The following is a 26342-nucleotide window of genomic DNA, read 5'->3' as shown; positions in this document are numbered from 1 at the left end:
CACCCAGGCGCCCCGAGAATTAAGTTTTTAAGTACCAGAACCAGTACTTGATTTCCATGAGTTTTGCTCAGAGACAGGATCTTCTCAAGAGTGGGTTCCTCAGACAAGGAGCATTATTGCCAACCAAAACAGAGGTGCAGCTGCCCTCCATTCCTCCCAGCTTTTATTTAGTACATATTTTATTTAGTTCAGAGAGCATACGTATTTAAAATTTGGCTTTCTCTACTGTCTTTGCTTAGAGTGCAGATTTGGGCGTATTATGTGATGAACTACATTATCAGTGTTGTGGCACACCTGTTTGTGCCTTTGTTTGAAATTACTTGCTAACTGACTTCAGGGGTTTCGAGGTGACGGAGCCTTTTAGCTACCTCTAGATCTCTTGTTTGGCTCCAGACCGGTCAGCAGTAATTGAATGTTATTTCAATCTGACAGCTGTTTGGTTTCTTCAGTGAGCTGAGTTAAGCGATTTCGTACTGCCCAGTAGCAATTGTTGCCTAAATTGTTTTAAAAAATAAAGAGTTGGAGAAGGGAGTGGGGAAAAGAGGGAAGGCAGGAAGGGAGAGAAGCCATCCAACCCCTGTCACCCGTTCAGTGCCTCTGAATGAATACAAAGTCCATGGAGTGGTTTCTCTGCCTCACAAGAAGAGTTAGCACTGCCTGCAGGTCCCAGATCTGCAACTGGTGATAGATAGAAATGTCTGATTTGTGTACATAGTTGGCAGGCACTTTCTGTCCTAATATCTCATTTCCAGGGCTCCTTAGAAATAGTAGTGTTGTTTCACCTGCCTCTACTTAAGAAATACTATATGTGGAATTAGCACATAGAACTAGTCAAGGCTGGAAAAAGCATGTAGAACATTCTTGACCTTGTGCCCCCTTACACCCTTAAGGGGTAACTATAAATAGGAAGTTATCAGAGCCCTTATTTCCTTCAGAGTACACGAAGCACTTTCCTTTTCCCTTCATTTCTAGAAGCAGATAGCATAAGCACCAGAGAAGTCAGTAGGAGGAAGGAGAAAGGGCAGTACATTGTTTAGAAAAAAAGAAGAAGAAAAGAAAAGAAAGTATCTAGTCCACTAAGCTAATTAGTGGATTAGGGATAGATTAACATAGGCATCTAGTTGATTTGAATTGAAGTGCTTCCTAAAATTTGCAGTGAGCATTATGAAGAAATCACTTTAGCTAAAGAAAAGGCGTGATGCGTTGAGGCTGCATTTATACAGGCTCATGTGCATGTATGTATACATATGTATGTAATTTTTTTCCCCTAGGGACTCAATAGATCTTGATAATCCACAGGAGAACATTAAGGCCACCCAGCTCCTGGAGGGCCTGGTGCAGGAGCTGCAGAAGAAGGCGGAGCACCAAGTGGGGGAAGATGGGTTCTTACTGAAGATCAAGCTGGGGCACTATGCCACGCAGCTCCAGGTGGGTGTGAAGGCTGGGTCACACTTAATCCTCTCCTTCATTCAGTGCTTCCCGTAGAGATTTTCTTTCTCCTCTGGAACCCAGTGTTGCGGACTTACATGTTCGCCGTGTAAAGTTCTTACTGTTTGGCTTTGTGGTTGTAGCCTTTTGTTTTTAAACTTTTTATTTGAAAACAATTTCAAATTTATAGGAAGTTGCAGGATTGATACGAAGAACCCGTACACATGCCCAGATCCACCCGTCGTTAACATTTGCTTTGTCATATTCTGTCTCTACACACACGTACACACACATTTTTTTTGTCACCCGAGAGTAAGTTGCATACGTCATGTCCCTTTGCCCCTGAGTACTTTAGTGTGCGTTTTCTATACATAGTTATAGTGCAGTTACCATCTTTAGTACCTTTAACATTGATAGAACACTTTTCAGTAATCTTGTATCTGTATTTCCATTTTGTCAACAGTCAGTTGAGTCACAATAAAGTCCTCTAGGACATTTTTTTCCCACCAGCCCAGGACCATATATTGCATCTGGTTGTCATGTTTCTTTAATCTACTTTAATCTGGAACTGTACTCAACCTTCTTTGCCTTTTATTACATTGACATTTTAAAATAATTCAGCTCATCTATTTTTTAAAGATAAAATGAACATCTTTTTGGGTCTGTGTCATGTCTCCTTCTGATTAGATTCAGGTTACACATCCCTGATGAGAATCCTGAGTAAGTGATGTTGTGTCCTTCCCAGGGTATCACATCTGAATACATACACCGTCCATCTTCCTTGCACTGGGGGTAGTCATTTTGATTGCTCGGTCGAGGTGGTGTCATTTCTCCTCTTACGTGGCCTTTTCGAAATTTATGTATCCTGTTTCCAAGAATGACACCCTAGTACTTTAGGCAAATTAGGAGGCAAGAAATAAAATAACCTTACCTTCTCACTGTAATTGGGTTTCCTATGATGTGCTTTTCTTGTCCCCCATTAGTATTGGAGGAGCCACATTGCTCATGGTTATGTCATCATGTCTCCAGGAGTCCCCTCATCATAAAATCTTACCCCTGCTCTGAGGTAGGGTTAGGCCCCATAGCACAGAGTGGAACAAAGTGATGTCTGCTATTGGGTTCTTTCAGAACACATATGACCGCTGCCCCATGGAGCTGGTCCGCTGCATCCGGCATATTCTGTACAACGAGCAGAGGCTGGTCCGCGAAGCCAACAATGTGAGTGTCCCATGGATGTGGGGAGAAGAGCTGTGAAGTCCTTCCTTGCCCCCCTCTCTCTGGACCCAGATCTCTCAAGACAACTCAGTGTGCATCTGTTGATGTTTCTATAAACAGAGCATTGTCCTAAGGGGCACAAAAGAAATAGAACACTAGTCTCTGATCTTAATTGATTCATGACCTTGGTGAGATTACCACCACAAAACAATGTGAACAAGTGCAAAATAATTTAACCCCAGCTGAACAGTTTTTGAGTAAAGGCATGCTCATGTTCAGGTGAGATTACTTAAGAGGGGTTTCTGCTGAGCCCTCTCTTAGTCAAGCATAGAGGGAATGGCTCAGACCAGGTCACTTAAATGGCTGGATCCGTAAAATCCTTGCTGTGCCTGCCCTAGAACTTTGGGGTCTCCATGATACCATGTGTGAGAGATTCAGCCTCTTCCCTCAGTTAGAATAAGGTCTTGAGTGAAGACACAGATGATGTACGTTCACACAGCCTTCTTCCCCACTGTGTCCCCAGCACCTCACATGGTCCATAGCCCTGGATCAGTGCGTGAATATGGAATGAGGTGTCATTATCATTAGTAGGAAAACCCAGGTATATCCTGGATGTGTTCACTTCTAGTCTCTCTGAAGGGAATTAGATGGACCCTGTTTGGGCAACTCTGATGGAGGCCAGACTGTGAAAGAACTTTCTATTATGGCATATGAAGGTGCCACGGTTGGTCAGGTCACCTATTTCCCCCTCCTTTTATCTCCCCTCCACACCAGTTCTCACAAATGATGTTTGCAATTCCTCTGACTCACAATTTTGCTTTTGGGGTTTTTGCTAGGTTATAGGTGCTAGCATTGGCTTTTTCTTCAGATTAAGGCCTGAGGTTTTCTTTCTCTCTCTTTTTTTTTTTTTAACATTTATTCATTTTTGAGAAACAGAGTGTGAGTGGGGGAGGGGCAGGGAGAGAGGGAGACACAGAACCTGAAGCAGGCTCCAGGCTCCGAGCTGTCAGCACAGAGCCCGATGCAGGGCCCGAACTCATGGATGACAAGATCGTGACCTGAGCTGAAGTCGGATCCTTAACCGACTGAGCTACCCAGGGGCCCCAAGGGCTGAGGTTTTCTACCATCCTCACTGCCCAGCTCACTTCCGCCCACACTCTCCTCCCCTGATATGTCCTCAGGGTACTTCTCCAGTTGGAAGTCTTGCTGACACCATGTCCCAGAAACACCTCCAGATCAACCAGACGTTTGAGGAGCTGCGACTGGTCACACAGGACACAGAGAATGAGCTGAAGAAGCTGCAGCAGACTCAAGAGTACTTCATCATCCAGTATCAGGAGAGCCTGAGGATCCAGGGTGAGGCCAGGGCCGCCTGGGCGGTGTGTGTTGTGAGGGCTACAAGGAAATTCAGGTCAAATTGGAAGAGAATGGGGTTTCTGTTCAGAGGCACTCCCCTTTCTGTGGAGTAGCCGGGAACCATGTGCACTAAAGATCTGGCAGGGAGGATGAGACTTAGGAAGGGGAGGAGTCACGAGCTTGCCTTTGGAGAGTGTGGGTCTCACTCAGGCTTCCCACACCCGGGGAGCTCCTGGTCTGCTGGGGAAGAATTTCCTCCTGTGGGAAGAAGCTCACAGTCTAGTAAACAGTACTTTTGTATATAATTGGTGTTTCATAAATGCTGATTTGCTGAACTGTTAAATTCTCCAAGCAGGGAAAGTATAAAGGCTAAGGGCTGTGTTTGTGGTGACAAACCTTTAATGTCTTGTGCAGTTATTCAGAGAGGCTGTCCTGACACAGAGCCTGCTAATGCACCTCAGTTAGCCTTGATAAGCAAAGGGTCCCTTTCCTGGTATAAATCCTGCTAGGTACTGGAGTACTGAAAACGTCAGTCTTGAGGCTGACGCTTGGAGCCCCACCAGCGCCCCCTATTGGCCTTGTTGAGAATTTGGCAGAGTGACTTTAATACTAATTTTGTCTCCCTGCAAGCATGCCCAGCTGAGAATCTCAGAAAAGCCTCTGCTTGCCCAGCTGTACAGACACATACCCATCTATGTAGCATGTGCGCCTCTAATACCATGCTTGTGGGCTCAATTTTATAGTGATATTGCTATTATTATTAACTCAGTCTTCCATACTAATTATAAATTTTTGAGAAGGGATTGTGTCTTATCTCTGTACCCTGAGGTTGGCACATTGGCTGAATCATAGTAGGTATGAATAAGTGTTGATGAGATGATTCTAGCATGTTTTCTTCCATCTGAATCCATCTCAGACACAAGAGAAAGGGTGGCCCTCTTCCTAGATTAGGGAACGGGAGAATTCAGGCTATTAGTTCTACCCAAAAGCCTTTGACTGGTTGATAGTACTTCCAATCCTGTTCTTGGGTTTTCTGTTTCCTATTTATGGATATGGGTTTGATTCTGGTTTGGGTTTGTACCCATTATGCCATGTCAGTTCAGTCTCATGTATCAAGTTCACCCATCAGAAACACAGACTATCGATCTATTTGTGCAAGTGGAGGCTCAGCTTCCTCCAGTGGAGCAGAAATTGCCTCATGTCTGCTGGCCTCCCTCCCAGAAGCTTCTGCAAAGTGCCAGGAGAGACCTAAGTGGGTCACCTGCATAGGGAGGTTGGGCCCAGGTGTGGGGCTCACCACCGCCTCCCTGGGGATGGGGGCAGGATTTCCGAGGTGGCTCCATACTGCTCTGCTGTGTTCCAGGCCTGGACAGTATTCTTCTCTCTCAGTCCCCAAGAGTGGAATCCAAACCGTATTTCCAGTTGTCTTCTAGCTCTGGGCTTTTCCTGACTGTTAGAGTTGCTTTCGTCTGTGAGTCCCAGCTTGTGTGTCCATGAGGCAGGACATAGGTCAGTGTGAGAGGGCCCTCAGCGGCCTGCCAGGAACTTGCCCAAGATGTGCTGATGCTCACCTCCTCTTGACTCAGCCCCAAACAAGGACACTGGAATATTCTTTTTTTTTTTTAATTAGAGAGACTGCACACCCAACATGGGGCTTGAACTCACAACCCTGAGATCAAGAGTTGCATGCTCTATGGACTGAGCCAGCCAGGCACCCCGACACTGGGATATTCAAATAGGTGATCGGCAAGGCGTAATAACCCCAGCATTTAGGATAGTGGTTACCTTTGGAGGCAGGGACGGATGTGCAAGCAGGGAAGGATGTACAGGTAGTTTTCAACGTGGAAATGTTTGATTTCTTTTTTTTTTTTTAATGTTTTGTTTATATTTGTGAGAGAGAGAGCATGCATGTGCACGCAAGCGGGGATGGGGCAGAGAGAGGGGGGCAGAGTTTCCAAAGTGGGCTCTGTGCTGACAGCAGACAGCCCGATGTGGGGCTAGAACTCACAAACCATGAGATCATGACCTGAGCCAAAGTCAAACGTTTAAACGACTGAGCCACCCAGACACCCCGAGAAATGTTTGATTTCTTTAAGCCGGGTTACTGAAAGACAGGTGTTCCTTGCATCATTCTTTCTGCCTTCCTTGGGTCTTGAGAATTTCATAATAAATGTTTTGTAAGAGGGTACTGAGGCCTCACCGACTCCCCTTTCCTGCCATGGATGAGCTTCCCAGCAGCTAGTGTGGAGAGAATCTGCCTCCCTCTCTGGCACCCTTGGGTGCTAGAACCTTCCCTCTCCTGAGAGGATCTTGCTGCTTTCGTGTTGCCAGTGGGCCCTGGACATTCTGTTTCCCCGTCTCCCTCGCCTTTTCCCTTTCGCCCCTTCTCTTTCTGTCCCTCTCCCTCCCTCTCCCTCCCTCTCTCCCCTCTCTCCCTTTCTCCCCATCTACCCCTCTACCCTTCTATCCCTCTCCCTTCCTTGCCCTCTCTCCTCATCTGTCTCTCCCTCTCCCTTTCCCTCTCCCTTTCCCTCTCCCTTTCTCTCTCTCTCTCTCTCCCTCTCCCTCTCCCCCTCCCCCCTCTCCCCCTCTCTCCCCTTCCCCCCCTCTCCCCCCTTCCCCCCCCCTCTCTCCTCTCTCCCCTCTCTCCCTTTCTCCCCCTCTACCCCTCTCCCCTTCTGTCCTTCTCTCTTCCTTGCCCTCTCTCCTCATCTGTCTCTCCCTCTCCCTCCCTCTCCCCCTCTCTCTCTCTCCCCTCTCTCCCCTTCTCCCCCTCTACCCCTCTCCCCTTCTGTCCCTCTCCCTTCCTTGCCCTTTCTCCTCATCTCTCTCTGCCTGTCCATCTCCCTTTCTCTCTCTCTCTCTCTCTCTCTCTCTCTCTCCCTCTCTCCCTCTCTGTCTCCTTCCAGTTGGTCAGCTGAGCTCATGGTGACCCAACCTGGACAAACAAACACGTTAGGCACCTCCCAGCACCTAGAGAAATGCCTTCTTCCCTAGGAGAGACTGCTGTGCTCCCGGGGATGGGACAAAGCTGGAGATGGGACAAAGCCAGCAGGCAGGGGCTGCCCTGAGGGGGCTCTGATGTATGGGGTGGGGCTGAGCGGCTACTGGTCTCTGTCACCCTTTAAGCCTGCCCTGGGACCCCCTAACCAGTAAGGACACGCTCATCCCTGCAGCGTGTGCGTGCCGGGCAGTTCCTTGAACGTGTTCTGTGTTCCCACATATTTAGTCCTCAGCCACCCACCGAGACAGGGGCCAGGATTCTCCCATTTTGCACATGGGCAAACTGAGGCACAGAAGCGTGATGCACGAGTTCACCCAGTTAGTAAACGGTGAGGGCACACATCAAACCAGGCAGTGAGGCTCCAAGCTGGACCCCGTGTGGCGTGAGGAGGTCTGGGCAGCCAGCTGTGTAGACTGAGGTGGGAGGGGAGGCCGTGGGGCAGGATCCTCCTCAGCTATACCCTCAGGTTTCCACCTACACACCCCCAGGAGGGGAGATCAAAGGCGAGAGGCCAGAGACCAGAGCCTGCTCATCTCTGGCACCCTTGGCTGCCAGAAGCCCAGCTTGCCATCGGTCAGATGTGTCCCTTGAGGGTCTGGCCTCCAGAACAGGTGTGTGCGTTCCCCTGGGCTTCCTGCAGGAAGCTGGGAGATGATGGTCATGGGTGTCCTGTCCCCTCCTCTAGCTCAGTTTGCCCAGCTGGCCCAGCTGAATCCGCAGGAGCGCCTGAGCCGGGAGACGGCCCTCCAGCAGAAGCAGGTGTCCCTGGAGGCCTGGCTGCAGCGGGAGGCCCAGACGCTGCAGCAGTACCGTGTGGTGAGTGGGATCCGCGTGCTCTCCTCCCAAGCCTTGAGGTGCACATCCCAAGGGGCGCGGGGAAGCCGAGAGAGGGCGAGAGCCAGGAAGAGAGCAGGACCCAGCAGAGCTGGAGGCCAGATCGTTCTCTCCCGTGGGGGGCGTGTGAGGCAGAGCAGGTTGGGAAGAGGGGAAGGCCTGGGCCTGGGGCCTGGTCCCTGGCCCCCAGCCCTGCCTCCCGAGGCCTGCAGTTGGGCGTGTTCTCCCCACTTGCCTTCAGGAGCTGGCCGAGAAGCACCAGAAGACCTTGCAGCTGCTGCGGAAGCAGCAGACCATCATTCTGGATGATGAACTGATCCAGTGGAAGCGGCGGCAGCAGCTGGCGGGGAACGGAGGGCCCCCCGAGGGCAGCCTGGATGTGCTGCAGTCCTGGTAATGGTGTGTGGGGGGGTGGCGGGGGGCAGGAGGGGGCGGCAGGGGCTGGGAGTGGTGCAACCAGCTGCTCGTTGTGCCTCCTGCGTTTCCATGAGCAGCCGGCTCCCTCTGTCCTGCGGCAAGACTCAGTTCACTAGGGGTTCTGGTTCCTGATGCGGACTTTGGGGCCCCCGTCTGTGCCCCCTGCCCAGGAAGGGAGTCACCGTGCTGGGGAGTGGGGCAGGGCTGGGTGTGCAGAGTGAGCTCGGGCCGATTGGACCCAGTTCAGGCTTGCTGCCTCTGTATTTCTCTGTGTTTCTGGAAGGCGGGCGCTCTGCTCCGCTCCTCTCCGCTCCGCTCCGCTCCGTGGTCGGGAGTGGCGGCTTAGGCGCAAAGCCTTCCTGGGTGAGGGTGGAGCTGGGTCTTGGGGCGTTCTCCTCAGACCGGAGCCTCCCAGCCTCGAGCCTGGGGGATGGCGTGATGCCATTGTCCTCCCGTTGGCCTGGGGCTCCCGTGCAGGTGTGAGAAGTTGGCCGAGATCATCTGGCAGAACCGGCAGCAGATCCGCAGAGCTGAGCACCTCTGCCAGCAGCTGCCCATCCCTGGCCCAGTGGAGGAGATGCTAGCTGAGGTCAATGCCACCATCACAGACATCATCTCAGCCCTGGTGACCAGGTAATTCCTGCCTCGGGCCACACCCAGCCCCCGTGCGGTTGGCATGGGGGAGGCAGGTGGTGCTTTGCTGATGGTGGGGGTGAGGGTGGGTGGGCTCTTGCTTGAGTCCTTGTCTCTGTTTGCCTCGGGTCCCCGTCCCCGCTCTGTCCTCAGTTGCTTTAGCTGCTTGGTGTTGACCTTGCCCAGTTTCTGTTGTGGACACCATGTGGACTGCCCTTGTCCCCCGCAGCCCATGCCAGCTGCTGAGTCGTTTCACTGCCTCCCCTCCAGCCATCTCCTCTGACTCTCAGTGGCCTCCCTGGGAACAGGGGCGGTGCCATGTGCCTTCATTTGCCTGCTGAGCCCCGGCAGCCTCCCTCCACAGGGGAGCCAGACCCTGTGCCCTGAGCCGGCATCATGTCTGGTGTGGTCACTTGTGTCCCCGCAGCACATTCATCATCGAGAAGCAGCCCCCTCAGGTCCTGAAGACCCAGACCAAGTTTGCAGCGACGGTGCGCCTGCTGGTGGGCGGGAAGCTGAACGTGCACATGAACCCCCCCCAGGTGAAGGCCACCATCATCAGTGAGCAGCAGGCCAAGTCACTGCTCAAGAATGAGAACACCCGCAAGTACGTGTGCCCTTCCCTCTGTCTGCTTCTTTTCTCCGTCCTTACTACAGGAGGAAGTGCTCGGGCCTCCTAGCCCACACGCTGGACTCCGCCATTCATTATACGAGCCCCATTAGCCCCACTGTCCCCTTCCGGCTCTCAGAGAAACAGTGTAAGGAGTTTCTTCTGTGAAAAGAAACATATGATTATCTTTCATTTACTAGGGATAAATCAAGAAAATTTCTTTATGTTAATGTATATTTATTTCTTGTATATTTCAGCAGCTACCATTTCCTCTAAATGACGTCGGTTTTTACAACGTTCTTTATTGCCCCCCCTATATAATTTCTACCCCACGTTTACTGAGATGCGTGGGTTTAGAGTCGAGTGTCTCTCTCTCTGCAGCGACTACAGTGGAGAGATCCTGAACAACTGCTGTGTGATGGAATACCACCAAGCCACCGGCACCCTGAGCGCGCACTTCAGGAACATGGTGAGGATGGGAGAAGAGGAAGAACACATTTTCCCTGGTTGTTTGAGGGCTTTGTCCTCTTATTTCTCTCCTTTGCAGTCCCTGAAGCGAATTAAGAGGTCTGACCGTCGTGGAGCAGAGTCAGTGACTGAAGAAAAATTTACAATCCTGTTTGAATCACAGTTCAGTGTTGGTGGAAATGAGCTGGTTTTTCAGGTCAAGGTAAAGGCCTCCCTCAGCTGTGGTGTGTGTGTGTGTGTTGTCTGTGTGTGTGTACTTTATATAAGAAAAAAGTTGTTTTGATCACGTAGTGTCTTTACTGTTAATGAACAGAAACTGGGGAGACTTCATCCTTAAAACTGTATCTCTTAGATTCTCTTAGGAGCTACAGTAATAACAAACTAAAATAGCTGGAGAAATAGGTAGGAATGAATCTAGAGAAACATCACTCCAGATGAATTTGGGTAACAGTTTGTAGTAAGTTTTAGACATTTGTTACTTGCTCTTTTTTCCTAGAAATGTCTCTATATTCTTTCTCTTTTCTCTTGTTCTCCATTTGAGAAACTTAGTGTATCCTTCAGAAATATCCAAGCAACATCTTATTTATTTATTTATTTATTTATTTATTTTTAATATTTATTTATTGTTTAATTTAGCATGTGGTGCAACAATGATTTCAGGAGTAGATTCTTAATGCCCCTTACCCATTTAGACCATCCCCCCTCCCACCACCCCTCCAGCAACCCTCTGTTCTCTATATTTAAGAGTCTTTTAAGTTCTGTCCCTTTCCCTGTTTTTATATTATTTTTGCTTCCTTTCCCTTATGTTAATCTATTTTGTATCTTAAATTTCTCATATGAGTGAAGTCATAGCAACATCTCTTTTAAAGTATCTAAAATCTGGGGATGCCTGGGTGGACTCAGTCAGCTAAACATCTGACTTCAGCTCAGGTCATGATCTCCGGGTTTGTGAGTTCACCCCCCACATCAGGCTCTCTGCTATCAGCCCAGAGCCCACTTCAGATCCTCTGTCTCCCTCTCTCTGCCCTTTCCCTGCTTGCACAGGGAAAAATAAATAAATGTTGGTGTGCCTGGGTGGCTCAGTTGGTTGAGTGTCCAACTCTTGATTTCAGCTCAGGACATGATCTCCCAGTTTGTGAGTTCGAGCCCTGTGTCAGGCTCTGCGCTGACAGTGTAGAGCCTGCTTGGGATTCCCTCTCTCCCTGTCTCTGCCTCTCCCCTGCTTGCGCTCTTTTTCTCTCCAAAAATAAATAAGTAAACTTAAGGGGCGCGTGGGTGGCTCAGTCAGTTAAGTGTCTGACTTCGGCTCAGGTCATGATCTCACAGTTCGTGAGTTTGAGCCTCACATCAGGCTCTGTGCTGACAGCTCAGAGCCTGGAGCCTGCTTCAGATTCTGTGTTTCCATCTCTGTCTTCCCCGCTCCCATTCATGCTCTGTCTCTCTCAAAAATAAACATTAAAAAAATAAATAAAATATCAAAAATCTCTAAGATTGCACCATTGTGTAAAGTCCTGTGATTCTTGGAGCCATTGAGATTTTGTATTCACGGGTGACATTTACTGAAACTTGAAGAGAGAATGAATATGTTGTGATAGAGGAAAACAAAAGCAAGACAGGAGTGTGCCGCTCTGGGTACTCAGCCCTTTTCCTTTGTCTTTCTAGACTCTCTCCCTCCCGGTGGTGGTGATTGTCCATGGCAGCCAGGACAACAATGCGACGGCCACTGTTCTTTGGGACAATGCTTTTGCAGAGCCTGTGAGTCAATCCCTCGAACTTGTGGGTCTCAAGATCTTGATGCTGGTGTCCTGAATCTCTTTTATGTGTTCTTCCCCAGGAAAGCATAGAAAACTGTAGTTTTCTACAGTGGGCAGGTAGAGAGTATGTGGAGAATGGAAAGAGCATAGGCTTGGAGTCTGGCCAAGGGCTGAACTCATGCCTTACCGTTTCCTCATGTTGTGACCATGGGGAGTTCACTTTCCCTCTTTGAGCCTAAGTTTCCCTAAGTATCTGCACCACAGGGATAATAATCCTTCATAGTGCTGTTAGGAAGATGAAATTAGGTAACATTCAGGGGCTCCTGGCTGGCTCAGTCAGTAGAACATGCGAATCTTGATCTTGGGGTCATGAGTTCAAGCCCCATGTTGAGCATAGAGTTTACTTAAGAAAAAAAGAAAGAAATGAAATTAGGTAACATACGAAATACAAAATGCTTGTCATATAGTCGATACTTAGTAGATATTAATTTGAATCTTTGGGTGAGACCATGAATGGAATTTGGGACTCCCAGTTTCCTTCCAGAAGTGAGACCTCTCGGGAGGTTACTTTAGCTTAGCAGTTGCTTCCTGTCAACTTCCCTCCAATAAATGAGGGTGCCATTCAATGTGCTCCAAATTTTAGGTTATGTGATTCATCCCACGTCTCTCCAAGAACGAGATGCTTTGTCTGAGGGAATGAATATGGTTTTATTGACTTATACATCAAATCAGAAAACCACTAGTGTGTGCTTGTTGAGCACTTTCAGAACATTTCATCAGGAAAAGTTGTAGATGTTGTACATTTACAGTGGAGAGTAGTCCATATGGTAGGTATTCAGGACATAAAAGTGAATGCTTGTCTAACGTGACTCTAACGTGAAGAGTCTAACCGAGTTATCTCAATGGTCCTCTTTAAAGAACAATATTTTGGCTGCAAAAGGCAAGGTTTTTAGCAGAAATCCTACTGTGCCCATTCTACAAATCTTGAGTTTGAGTCTCCTCTCAAAACTCTCTGCCTGTGTTGCTTCCTAATAAGCCTCCTGGATAGAAGTGCCCCTCTTCTCTCATTCCCTTCCCTGCCTGCCCGCCGAGCTCGCTCCCCATGTGACTTCGACATCTCCTGCAGCATGCCGTTACTGAATAAATTGCCTAAGTTTATTTAGGCCTGGCCTAAATAAATAAGCATTTTTAACATTTTCAGTTGTGCTAATGACTGGCGTACATCTCACACTGTTTTAAAATAAATACATACTTGTGGGGATTTATTCTACAGATATATTTGCATATGTGTCAGATGATTTACGTGCATCGCAGCATTGTCTGTCATAGCTGAAGATTGCTAGGCTGACACACAGATGTCTGTCTACGGAGGCCTGGTTAAATATCGTATTGTTCTTCCAGACTGTGGGGTATTTAGCAGCCACAAAAAGAAATTTCTTGAATGTGCTGCTATAAGTAAGGTCTTGAGAGATAGAATTAAGTGAACAAAAGGAAGATGCAGAACATGTGGATTTTATGCTACTAATAATTTTTGAAAGGAAAAATGTGTGTTTCTTGGTAAGCATTGAATACCTGTGGAGGCACACACGGTCAACTAGATTACATGCTCTGGGCCTGCTGGGTGGGACACAGGTTTAAGAAAGTGACTCCATCAGATACCCTCCCATGCTTTTTAAATTTTATATCATGTGAAGGAATTGCCTATTCCAAAACAATTTTTTGTGATAATGAAAAAAGAAGAGGAGGAACTATGGCCGAATAGGATGAAAAAAAACAGTTTATTAAAAATTAATGTTGTAAACTGTTTCTGAATAAAGTGGTCCAACTCACAGTTTCCACTCTTCCGCATGAAATTTTTTCAGTTTGAGCTGGAGTTCAAGGGCAAAGATCACACCTGTGCACATACGTGCGTGAGCACACACCCATTCTTTCTGCCTGCCCTTAGAGAACCAGTCTTTCAGATTTCAGTTCCCACGGGGTTTACGGCGTAAACCAGACCTTTGGTCACGTTTTGTTTCTGCGGCCTTTCGAACGTAGGCTTAAACTGTACGTTCAGCAGCTCATTTACAAAACACCATAGACAGTGTGAGGTTACCTTCTAGGCTGTGTGTAAAGAAGGCAAAATGGAACCTTCTGCATCTCACAGAGCTGCATATGCCATAAAAGTTAGAATTTATCCTCAGGCTCAGCAAGACAAATGTGTGTGACTACATTGAGCCATCACTGTTTTTGTTTTGTGGGTGGAATGAATAAATCATGCAACTGTTTTCTCCTAAGATCCTGGCTTCTCTCCCTCGCAGGGCAGGGTGCCATTTGCCGTGCCCGACAAAGTGCTGTGGCCGCAGCTGTGTGAGGCGCTCAACATGAAATTCAAGGCCGAAGTGCAGAGCAACCGGGGCCTGACCAAGGAGAACCTCGTGTTCCTGGCACAGAAACTGTTCAACAGCAGCAGCAGCCACCTTGAAGACTATAATGGCATGTCCGTGTCCTGGTCCCAGTTCAACAGGGTGAGGGACCTGCCGCCAGCTGCCATTAGATCAGTCCTTCCAAACCAGATGCCTTCCAGAGTCTTCCTGCCCCAGGGCACTTGTTCTTCATGATGCTAATAAAATGTGCCCAGCGTAATCAGCAGTTTCTGAATAGATGGATAAGCACATAGCTTTTTTCATGTAGAAAACTAGATCTTTGAATATTTAAGTAAGCTGGGCTTTGTGTGCAGCTAGTGTATTTTTTTCCTTTATGAAGGAAACAGAGCAAAGCAAAAGGTAACATATCTCAAAAGAAGTAAAGCTATTGTGGCCAGAAGTCCATGGCTGTTTCCCATGGACTCGCTGGTGCTCGCTGCTGTGTGACCCTGCAAAACCAGACTCCCCCCAAGACCCTCAGCCCACAAAAGGGAATGCTGGTAGAGGAAACTTCTCCTCTAGCATCGGGGAATTCAGATGTCACCTATCACATCTTTGTGTGTGTGTGTGTGTGTGTGTGTGTGTGTGTACTTCAAGCATTTTATTTTTGAGAGAGTGCAAGCAGGGGTGGGAAAGAGAGGGGGTGGGGACAGTATCCAAAGCAGGCTCTGCACTGACAGCTGTGAGCCTGACATGGGGCTTGAACCCACAAGCTGTGAGATCATGACCTGAGCTGAAGTCAGACGCTCAAATGACTGAGCCACCCAGGTGCCCCACATCTTTGACTTTAAATCCAACTTTTGTTTCTTTGCTTACGGCCTCCACCCCTCAGGTGTTTTACATGACCTAATTCAAAAACAGCAAAGAAAGTCAGCTCAGATCCAGGTGGAGGTTTTTATAGCAGGGGTCCACTGGGTGTTGGTAATCGTTGTTGTTTTTTCCCTTCTTTCCTCTTCTCTCTTCAGCTTTTTGATTGTAGGACCATTTGGTAAAACTCGGACAGGCATGTATGTTTGTACGATTCTGACAGTGTAGATGTTTGTTTTCCATTTGATTTTTTTCAGTTAAATCATATGCAGGCAATATTCCAAGTGTTACTCTTGGCCTTCTTGTGTTCACTGTTGTATCTCCAACCAGGAGAATTTGCCAGGACGAAATTACACTTTCTGGCAGTGGTTTGATGGTGTGATGGAAGTGTTAAAAAAACATCTCAAGCCTCATTGGAATGATGGGTGAGAATCCTTATTTCCTAAGTCAATAGAGGTTGAAGCTCTTCTTTCCTCTGTTAAAACATCACACTCTGCCTCTGCTCCTTTGGCCTTTGCAATCCAGGGCCATTTTGGGTTTCGTGAACAAGCAACAGGCCCATGACCTACTCATTAACAAGCCTGATGGGACCTTCTTGCTGAGATTCAGCGACTCTGAAATCGGTGGCATCACCATTGCTTGGAAGTTTGATTCTCGTGAGTTCCTCCCTTTTTAAAACCTATCTCGGCTCTGGTTAGCTGCTTCTGTTGCAAAATTACTTTGACAAATGACTTACTGAATATTCGTGATGCGGTCAGCTCTGAGGAAGGGAGTGCAAAGGTGTCACCAGGACCCAGTTGCTGCTGCTAAGGCAGACCTTGTAGAATCACATCACGGGAAACACAGTTAACTGATTTTGAGAAACGAAACTGTGTAACCCTGACATGGCTACCTGTAATGCAGCATTCTGTCCACAATCTCAGCTGCTTCCCTTTTGAAATGTCTGCCGCTTTATTCGACCCTGAGCTTATTTCAGTGAAGAATTACTTGGATGAGTTGGAGTCATTTTAATTATTCCTTTCTCCTAATCCACATAAAGGCATGGCCACAGATTATTTCCATCCAAGAACAGCTTTTTCTTCTGATCCTCAACATAAGAGTAGCTTGCTAGTTTTTTTTGCAACTTAAAGATATTCCCAGCCTTTCACAGCTCTCTGCAGCCTCTGGCTGTCGGCAGGCTTCCTGTCTCACTCAGATGGTTTTGTACAGCAATCAAGGATTGGAGTCCATAAGAACTATTTCTTCTACAGAGGGACCGAAAAACCATTTGAACTTGAAACTACCTGAGATCATTGGCTCTCTAGGGAAGTGCCATATGCATTACCTGCTTTTTTCCCCCCTGGCTTTGATAAATGACTTGAACTACAACCTGTGGTTAATTTTAAATGGAGATCTTTATTGGGACAGTTTTAATGGAGAGTCTTTAATTTGTAGCATGTTTGGATTTTTTAAGATTTCCTGTTCAGAAATCATGTTTAGAATACGATTATTCTGTTTATTGCTCTAGAGGAAAGAATGTTTTGGAATCTGATGCCTTTTACCACCAGAGACTTCTCCATCCGGTCCCTGGCTGACCGCTTAGGGGACCTGAATTACCTTATCTACGTGTTTCCTGATCGGCCAAAAGATGAAGTGTACTCCAAATACTACACACCAGTCCCATGCGAGCCTGCCACTGGTAATGCATTCTGATCTGGTTTTGTTGCGATTTGAGTTTTCTTTTGGTTTTTGTGTGTGTGTGTGTGTGTGTGTGTGTGTGTCTGTCTGTCTTGCATGAAAACCTACACAGTCAGTATTTAGTTATTGCTGTTTGAGTATTATTCAAGGCAGTCGTAAATCCTTGGCTATATTCTTCAGTCATATAGAAAACATATCTGCTGCTGACCCCAAATATCAAATTGAAGGGAACAAATTTATTATCTTTTTTCACATTGCTTTTATTTATTTATTTTTTAATGTTTTATTTATTTTGAGAGAGAGAGAGAGAGAGAGAGAGAGAGCACACAGGTGGAAGGAGGGGAAGGGAGAGAGGAGACAGAGAGTACCAAGCAGGCTCCATGCTGTCAATGTGAAGCCCAGCTCAGGGCTTGATCTCACAAACCCACGAGATCATGACTTGAGTCAAAATCAAGAGTCCAACGCTTAACCGACTTGAGCCACCAAGGCACCCCTCAAATTGCTTTTAAAACAAGTTTAGATCAAATAAAATTAGAAAGGTGAAATTTGTTCTTCAAAACAGAGATGGTTTTATTGTTTTCTGAGTGTAAAAGTATTCTGTATTAATTGTAAAATTTCCAGAAAAGTATGGAGAAGAAAATAGATATAGCATCTCTCATTCAGAGATTGACCACCAAAAAAAAAGTGTAGCAAATATTCTCCCTGTCTGTGCAGATATGTATTCTTCAGTCAGTCACCAGATGCTTGTTGGGGACTTCCTGTGTGGAGGTTACAACCTAGTAGTGGAAGGACAACAAACAAACAAATTCATGTATTTAGTGACGGATGCTATGAAGACAAGAAAGCACAGTCAAGGGGTAGAGACGGGTTAGGGAGGAGGATGGGGGTAGCATTTCAGTAGAGTGGTCAGGCAAGGTCTCTCTGAGAAGGTGCTGTCAGCACAGAGCTGAATGAAATCAGGAAGCTAGCCATACAACGATCTAGACCAAAACCTTCTAGGTTGAGAGAAGAAGTGCAAAAACCCTGAGGTGGGAGTAAGACTGGTGTATTTGAAAAACCCCACGAGGGGGGCCCAGTAGGCCAGAGCTGAATGAGCAGGAAAGTGTGGGAGGTTAGGGCAGAGCAATAGGGGTGCCAGATCATGTCAGGCTTGGAGTTCAGTAAACAGTTTGGGTCGTATTATCCATCATCTTTTGTGATCTGATTTTTTTTCCACGTAAAAATGTACCATAGGCAGGGGCACCTGGGTGGCTCAGTCTGTTAATCGTCCAACTTTGGCTCAGGTCATGATCTTGCAGTTCATGAGTTCAGGCCCCGCAATGGGCTCAGAACCCAGAGCCCAGAGCCTGCTTCAGATTCTATGTCTCCGTCTCTCTCTCTCTCTGCCCCTCCCCTGCTTGTACGCTTTCTCTCTCTCAAAAATAAATAAAACATTTAAATAAATTAAAAATTTTATATACCATAGGCAGAGTTGCAGGTCTGTAAGTATAATCTTACAACATCACTATAATGATTGCATGGAATTCCATATACAGTGAGTGATTCGATGTCACTGATTTGAGAGACTGACAATTTTTTTTCTTTTTCTATAATTTATTTTTTATAATTTACATCCAAGTTAGCACATGGTACAACAATGATTTCAGGAGTAGAATCCTTAAGCCCCTTACCCATTTAGCCCATCCCCCCTCCCAAAACCCCTCCAGCAACGCTCTGTTTGTTCTCTATATTTAAGAGTCTCTTATGTTTTGTCCCCCTCCCTATTTTTATATTATTTTTGCTTCCCTTTCCTTATATTTATCTGTTTTGTATCTTAAAGTCCTCCTATGAGTGAAGTCATAGGATATTTGAGACTGACAATTTAAGTTATTCACAGTTTTCTGTTGTGAATTAATATTGAGATAAGCTGGGGACGCCTGGCTGGCTCTGTTGGTGGAGCGTGTGACTCTTGATCTTGAGCTCATGAGTTCAAGCTCCGTGTTCAGTGTAGAGCTGACTTAAAAACTAATAATAATAAAAATAAAGAAATAAAAAATATTGAGATAACCTGGTACATTAATCTTATTCAACTACTACCCTGGGATAAACTCCTAAAGTAGAATTTGTATCAAAGGATATACATGCTTTTTAAGCATTTTGACAGATCTTCGCAGAATCACCCTCCAGAATGGGGAATCCGTTCTCACTCCCACCGATGTCTGTTGGACCACCTGCTCCTCCATATCCCCTGCCAGTCATAGATTCTGTTCACTGGCTTCATTCTTGCCAGTCTGACTGGCATAAAAATGGTGTCTTGGTTCTTATTTTCATTTCTTTGATTCTAAGTAAGATCAAATGTCTTTTTGCATAATGATAATAGCAAAATTGTAACTAGAGTAATAACAGCTGACATTTGTTGAGTACTTCCTGTGCACTGGGCCCTTCCTGGGCAGCTTTCATATAGTATCTCATCTAATCCTCAGAACAGGTCTGGGAGGCACGTCTGTTACTCTCCTCACTTTACATAGGAGCACTTGAGGCACAGAGAAGTAACATAATTTGCCAAAGTCCACACAGCTAGAAAGTGACCAAACCAGGGTTTGAGCTCAGAGTCTAGCTGCAGAGTCTGTTTCTTCACTTCCATGTTACTGGCTGTTTCTATTTTTTCTGTGAAGTGTGTTTCTATTCCTTGTCCATTTTTCTTTCGGGGTTCCATCTTTTCCTAATAAGTTGTAAGAACTTTTATATAGTAAATAAGCCTTTTAGTATATATAGCAAATATTTTTCTCAGTATGTCATTGTTCTTTTAACATTTAAGTTTTATTTTGCTGAAGTACAAAACTTGTATTTTCTATACAGCCTAATCATTCATCAACCTATTTCCTGTATAGAGCCTTTTATATCATGCCTTCCCATCCTGCAAAGATGATTCTATTTCTAGGTGGGAATATAAGCCAAAATTTTTCAGATTTATGCGGCATTTTAGATTAAATCTACCATGGTTTCTTTTTCTGTTAGCACAGCTAGTTTAGGTTTTTAAATCCTATTTTCTACAGCATTTCTTTGGGTTTTATCTTTTTTGCCAATCCATAAAATTCTTTAGAAACTGTAAAGCACAAAAAGCATGCAGTATTATAAAAAGGCAGCTCCTGACATTTGAAGGCTTAGAAGAAGCAGGTTAGGGTAACAAGCAACTTGTGCCCCGTGTGCCATTTCATCATCTTGGACTGTTTCACTGACAAACTTTTTATCCTCTTGACCTTAGTGTCGTCTTCATTGTCTGACATCATTAGGATTATATGTATTCCCATACTCACATACCCAAGAAATGAGACTTCATTCACCGACTTCAGACTATCACATTCCTACTACTCACTTAACTGGGTTTCTACAGTCAGCCTCTTAAAAAGGTAACTGTGGCTGACCAGACCACTCTCCGATCTGTCCCCTAGCCTCCCACATCCCAGTGGAGGTTCTGGGGAGAGTGAAAGAGAGACACACGGACGTTCTTGTTAACCAGCCACGGGGCATGGACAGCACTCACCTGGATGAGTGACCATCAGATTACCCGCAAATGTAGAAAGCCCACAGACACAAAAGAGCACACAGACACCTGCATGACACTCCCTTTCCTAAAAGAGGAGATTCTCAGAGTCAGAGTAACTCCAGGGGCCACCAAGTCAAATTCATTCCTTTCTTTGATTTCTCTGTGCAACCCCTGACAAGTGTTTGTACTCCTTCCATCTGAAGATCTCCAGGGGTCGGGAAATCAGTTTTTCCCAAGACAACCCATTTCTTTTGTGGGCAGTTCTAAAGTTCTAATTACGACAGTGTTCTTCTCTCTGTGATTGACAGTGTGTTCCCTTTTGTGTTCTCTTCTGATCTCCTCCCAGTGTTGTTGCCTGGGACACAAAGCAAATCCTGCTGCTCTGCCACATCTGTGACTTTAAACTTTTAAGATATTTTTTCTTTTTACACTTAGTGTGCAATTAATGTTTGGTTTAGATTTGTCCTGGAGCATACATTTTCTGTGGCTTGAAGAATTTATCAACACATCCAAGCCAACTCGGAAGATATCTTAACTTGCAGTTTTAATATTAAGGCTTCTCCTACACCAGGTCCCCCTAACAGATTCAAATATTAAGTGTTTGTATCAGATCCTAAGATAGAATTAGGTGCTTGTGTCCTGTCATGAGAAAAGCTGTGATTCTTAAGGGAGATTGCATTTTCATTTCTTTGAGAACTTTGGTTCTCATCACCATCCCCCCCTCGGCAGCTAAAGCGGTGGACGGATACGTGAAGCCACAGATCAAACAAGTGGTCCCTGAGTAAGTGTCCAGGGTCCAGCCCTGGTCTTCTGCTGCCTCCTTTCCCTTCCCCCCGCCCCCCCTCCACCCCTCACCGCTGCCCCTCCTGCTTATAGGCCCTGTAGGGCCCAGCACCCCCTGGCCCCCTGAAACCTGGCTCAGCCCCCAGAGAGGGAATTGAGCTTAGTCTCAATGGGACCAGGACCCAGGACCCCACTCCCGCAGCCGGACCCCCAGACCCAGGGGGCGCTTTGTGCTTCCACACCCCAAAGAGATGTAAACATGCCCCCTGAGCCCTCCCCAGGTCAGCCGCTGCCCTGAGGTCACTGAGGCTTCTCCTGTTCCTCCTGCAGGTTTGTGAATGCGTCTGCAGACTCTGCCGGGGCCAGCGCCACCTACATGGACCAGGCCCCCTCCCCAGCCGTGTGCCCCCAGGCTCATTATAACTTGTACCCACAGAAGTAGGTTGTGTTCTCTGGGGCTCCGCAGGGAGGAGCTGGGGCTGGGGCTGTGTTCTCTGGGGCTCAGGCTGGGCCCCGGGGGGCTGGTGGACAAAGGGACCCAGAGCTCCTGTAGGTCTGAGACCACCCAGGCCAGGCACCAGCATATGCCCAGGTGGGAGACAGAGATTTGAACAGAAGGTATTGGTAGTTTAGAATGGGGTTGGGCAAATGTCAACTACTCTTCTCTCTCAAAATGTAGATTTTTCTTGCTTTGTATAAGGAGCACATGGGCTTTACATGTGTGGACAGCCAGGGTTAGGGACAGCTGGGGTGGGTGTTCTAGCCTGAGCCTCTCTGTCCAAATAGCAAAGGACTCCACTCCCCACTGTTCAGATCAGGAGCATCTTTCCCCTGAAGCCTAGGCCAAGGGCACAGGCCATCTTGGGCTGTTCACCCGGTGGGGTGTGGGGCTTGGGGTGGTCTCTGTGGCTCATCATTGGCCTTGGGCAACCTTCCCCTTCCCTTTATCTCTTATCTTTTTCTCCCAAGCCCTGACCCCGTCCTTGACAATGATGGGGACTTTGATCTGGATGACACAATGGATGTGGCGCGGCGTGTGGAAGAGCTCTTGGGCCGACCTATGGACAGTCAGTGGATCCCTCACGCGCAGTCATGACGCCCCCATCTCCATCTTTAGCTTCTTCGTCCTCGCCAGAGGAGTTACTCTTGTGGATGTTTTAATTCCATGAATCGCTTCTCTTTGGAAACAATACTCATAATGTGAAGTGTTAATACTAGTTGTGACTTTAGTGTTTCTGTGCATGGTGGCACCAGTGAAGGGAACGTGTGTGAGTGTGTGAGTGTGAGGGTGTGTGGGTGTGTGTGTGGGTGAATTTTCACATTGGGCTGTTTCTCCCCCTTGCTGTCCAGAGTTTAGTTGCAGCACTGGGGCCGTAAACAGTGGCTGTGGTTGTTTTAACCTTGTGTAAAAGGCAGTAGTTCCATGAACCCTGGAACTTGGCCATGTGTCCAGAGGGTGGCTGAACTTTGACATGTGGCTGTTCAAGTCAGAGAAGGACAAAGGGAGGAAAAAGCACCTCTCCTGTGAGATTTGTCACTGTGTCTGCCAAGCAATTGATATATAACCGTGATTGTCTCTGCTTTCCTCTGAAATGTACAAATTGCCTTTTGAAAAAGAAAGCCGTCCTCCCTCCTTCCCTCTCCCGGACTCCCGTTTTCCTGGGTAGGGATGGGAAAAAGCGGGGACATACAGTGATTGTTGGGGCAAGGGAAGTCACGGGTTGTCTGATGGGTAGTTGCTTTTTAAGTAACACTGAACCCATCTACATGTTCTCTCCTTCCCCCTCCTTCCATCCACTGTGTGAATTACCCCTCAGTTCTGTGTGTGTGCACGTGCGCAGACACGTTTGATGAACCAGAGAAAAGAAAAGAGGGTCACATAACCGCAGCTTATAGTGCTGATGTCCTTTGTGTCGCAGCCAGAGTGGAAGGCCAGCCGTGACCCACAGGCGCTGAGAAAGCTGCCTTGCCACCCGGGGCAGCTGCCCTCTGGTCTGCCCGTCCTTCTGCGCGGCTACCCCACGGCTTACTGATGGTGGCCACTCGCACAGGCTGACTGGTGTTTTGTTTCTAAATCAGGACTTCTTGTTTTGCTCTTCCCACCCTAATCTGATATCACAGCCCTTTCTTCCTGTGGCAGGTCCTGTGCCATTCACACCCAGGTCACCTCGATTCCCTTCACTGTCCACACGGGCCATCTCAGGGAGGGGCCGGTGGGGGTGCAGTTCGAACCCAGGGCCAGCGTGCTCAGCGACGTTGTTGCCCACTTGGTACGGGCCACTGGGTGTCAGCGTTGGTAATCTGGGGCAACACAGTCAGTGGGTTTCCTAGGAAGTTTGGTAAGCTGCAGAAAGCAAACAAAACAGCTTCAGTACAACGTCCACGATTTCTTCCGTAGCTTTACCCCAGAAGGAAGGAACCGTCTATCACAGTCAGGTGGGAAGAGGGGGAAGCAGGTATAGCTTTCGGGGTAGGCCTAAAGGTCACTCACCCCCGGCCCCCTTCTCCAAAAGAAGGAATGACCACACCAGGAGAGAATGGCCCTAAAAACCTTATTTTTATACATGTGAGTAAATAAACATATTTTTTTTACAAAAATGACTTCTGAATTTATCAGTGTTTTGATGTTAAAGGAAAATATTCCTCTGTAGTAAATTATTTATTGGAAGATGACTTTTTAAAAGCTGCTGTTTGCCCTGGCTTGGTTTCATACACTGATTTATTTTTCTATGCCAGGCAGTAGAATCTCTCTGCCTCTGAGGAGCAGGCCGACCCTTCCATGATACCAGCAGTGACATAGGATGTCGCTAAGCCCTTTACATACCCCTCAAGATTTGATTAAAATTCCACCCATGAGGATGAGTGTTGGGGAAGCGGGAGGAGGAGGCCTGACCGCTCTCGGACCCAGTCATAAAGAGCCCTTCCCTGCCTGCCCCTTGGACTTCACCAGCACCGGCCCCTGAGTTCCCTGAGTGCCCTGAGTGCCGTGGCAGGCCGGCCGGGAGTTCAGCGGCCCCGATGGGGCGGGACTGACACACTTTCACGTTGGCAGGGACCCAGCCCCAGGGTGTGCTGTGGGCAGAGCTTGCCCTTGACAGTTGGCACTGGAGATTGGGGGGACGGGAGCCGAAGAGCGTGGCTGCCCCGAGCAGAGGGGTCCCATGCTGGTACGGTCGCTGACCTGTCCTCCGTTTTCCTGAGGCTGCGCTGATAGACGGGAGAGATGTTTGACTGAAAGGTATGCTCGCTATCTGCGTTGTGTTTTCTCTTTTCTCCCTGTTCCTGCAAACCACAAAAGAGGCAGTGGCAAGTCTTGACCTCCTCTGCCTCTCACTCGCCCCCAGACACGCACACACATAAGTCATCAAATGTTTCAATGTGTGGTATGTGCCGGGTTTTTGTAGGGGGGGTGGGGAGACTAAAAGTGAATAGAACTTAAAGTGGAAGTATACTTTTTATAATTTTTCTTTTTAAAACTTTGTGAAATTATTTCAGATACATATTTTAGTGTTGAGGCAGATTAGTATGTAGCCACCAAAAAAGTATTGTGTACAATCTGGGGCAGTCACAAAATCGTGTATTTTATGTTACAATAAAGGCTTCCTCTGAAGGGACAATATTGAGTTCTGTTTTTTTTTTCCATCGAGGTGGTGAGGGAGGGTGGCTTTGATAGGGAAATATTTGCGATCATCAGTGTGACTGTGAAAAACGGAACTGGTGGCCTCAGAGAGTGTGTCCTAGCTTTGATGGCAGAGGGGGCATTTCTTACCTTCCTGTTCATATGATGTTTTAAAAATTAGAGTGATCGTCTGTACCTCCTAGCCTTCTGATTCCACACTGTTCCCATTACAAAGCTTACCCTTAAATTTCAAGCACATTTCGAGTTGCCTTCTCTGAGCTGGGCATTGTGAGTGGGAGGAGAAATTGTTCTGCCCTCAAGAGGATCGTGGCCCAGGAAAGATGACAAACATAACCAAACATGATAGGAGATAGGCTTGCGCTGCAATAAAGCTGTCCTGAGGCCGTAAGGGAATACAAGAGAACATGGAAGAAGGGCACCAGTTAGCTTGAGCTGACCCCTAAAGAACACATGGGAGTTAGGAGAGGCGCTCAGGCGGAGAGAGCAGCGCAGGCAGAGGCTGGAGATGCAGGAGGGCCAGATACGGCCGGATAGAGGGTGACGTCTGCTTCTCAGCTCAGGCCTGCATCACAATCTCCTGGAAAACTGGCTAAAGTGCAGATCGCTGGGCGACTCTCCAGAGTGTCCCAGCCAGTAGGCCTGGGGTTGAGCCTCAGAATTTGCATTTTTTTTTTAAATTTATTTATTTTGAGAGAGAGTGAGCAAGAAAGGAGCGGAGAGAGGGGGAGAGAGAGGATCCAAAGCGGGCTCTGTACTGACAGCAGAGAGCCCTTTGGGGGCTCAAACTCAGGAACCATGAGATCATGGCCTGAGCTGAAATCAGACATTGAACCTCCTGAGCCACCCACATGCCCCAGAATTTGCATTTCTAACAAGTTGTCAGGTGATACGGGGGCAAGGACCACACTTCGAAAACTGTGGCCAGTGATGAAGCCTAGTGTGCCAGGCTAAGAGTTTAAACTTCACCTGAGCATGATGGCAAGTGAAACCTTACCAGACTTCAAGCAAAGGAATGGCCAGAGTCTCATTTTAGGAAATACTATAGCGACACTGTGTATGATGGATTGAAGGGAGGCAAAAGAGGAAGGCAGGGATCCGGGGAGGCTGTTTCAACAGTGTGGGTCAGAGGAGAGGAGGTTCTAGATGAGGATACCACAGCAGTGGCCCTGAGGCCTACTATGCAGACATTGTGACCAATGCTGGAGAGCAGGATTCGAGTCTAGAGTAATTCCAGGTCTCTGGCTTGGGAAGTAATTGATAGAGATGCTCCTCAGTGAGATGGGGAGGGGAAGATGTGGGAGAGGAGCAGGTTGGGAGGAAGATTGAGTACAAATCCAGATACGTTGGAATGTCCAAGGAGACGTGGGTGTGCAGCTTAAGAATGATCAGGGCTAAGAGATACGGAGGAGGGGAGGGGGGCGGGACAGAGAGGCAGGCTCTGAAACAGAAAACTTCGAATCTCTCCTCAAAAGAACGGACTTCATTTGCAAGGGAAGTTCAAGCTTAAGGGTGCTCTCTGAAACCTTGGAGGTTGTGAAAGGCAAGTGGCAGGAGAATGATAGCTTTATTGGAGGTAGAGGTTGAGCTGGGCTAGCGAGTGTGCTAGAGAAAGATGGGGAAAGAGACAGCCGGGAGGAGCTCTCTCGGGGTCAGAACAAATCTCAAACACTGGCCGTGAAACTGTCCCTTCAAAGAAACCTGAATTTGATTGGATCAGTTTGTGGAGCCATTTCTTCCCCCAAAGCATTGTTGGAAAATATATAGCAATTAGCCAACAATTCGTGT

General features: G+C 47.3%; 1 protein-coding gene across 2 annotated transcripts in view; it reads left to right on the top strand.

Annotated features, from left to right (window-relative positions):
• STAT5B (signal transducer and activator of transcription 5B) overlaps window positions 1-24553 on the top strand; it is a 65756-nt gene extending 41203 nt beyond the window's left edge. Inside the window, exons 3-19 of one of the 2 annotated variants that reach the window (XM_042965388.1) lie at window positions 1272-1428; window positions 2557-2646; window positions 3825-3999; window positions 7689-7819; window positions 8079-8230; window positions 8732-8887; window positions 9315-9494; window positions 9879-9966; window positions 10045-10167; window positions 11628-11720; window positions 14020-14226; window positions 15262-15356; window positions 15457-15587; window positions 16439-16609; window positions 20864-20915; window positions 21248-21355; window positions 21887-24553. In XM_042965388.1, coding sequence (XP_042821322.1) covers window positions 1272-1428; window positions 2557-2646; window positions 3825-3999; window positions 7689-7819; window positions 8079-8230; window positions 8732-8887; window positions 9315-9494; window positions 9879-9966; window positions 10045-10167; window positions 11628-11720; window positions 14020-14226; window positions 15262-15356; window positions 15457-15587; window positions 16439-16609; window positions 20864-20915; window positions 21248-21355; window positions 21887-22013 — 2236 coding nt within the window. In that variant the 3' untranslated portion in view covers window positions 22014-24553. The remainder of the gene's footprint in view (window positions 1-1271; window positions 1429-2556; window positions 2647-3824; window positions 4000-7688; window positions 7820-8078; window positions 8231-8731; window positions 8888-9314; window positions 9495-9878; window positions 9967-10044; window positions 10168-11627; window positions 11721-14019; window positions 14227-15261; window positions 15357-15456; window positions 15588-16438; window positions 16610-20863; window positions 20916-21247; window positions 21356-21886) is intronic. The other variant, XM_042965389.1, reaches the window with a different exon arrangement.
• Window positions 24554-26342: the final 1789 nt, after the last annotated feature.

This window comes from Panthera tigris, chromosome E1, assembly GCF_018350195.1.
Source record: "Panthera tigris isolate Pti1 chromosome E1, P.tigris_Pti1_mat1.1, whole genome shotgun sequence".
NCBI classification, from domain to species: Eukaryota; Metazoa; Chordata; class Mammalia; order Carnivora; family Felidae; genus Panthera; species Panthera tigris.
The sequence above is the reverse complement of the archived record's forward strand: the minus strand, read 5'-3'. Positions and strand labels throughout refer to the sequence as shown.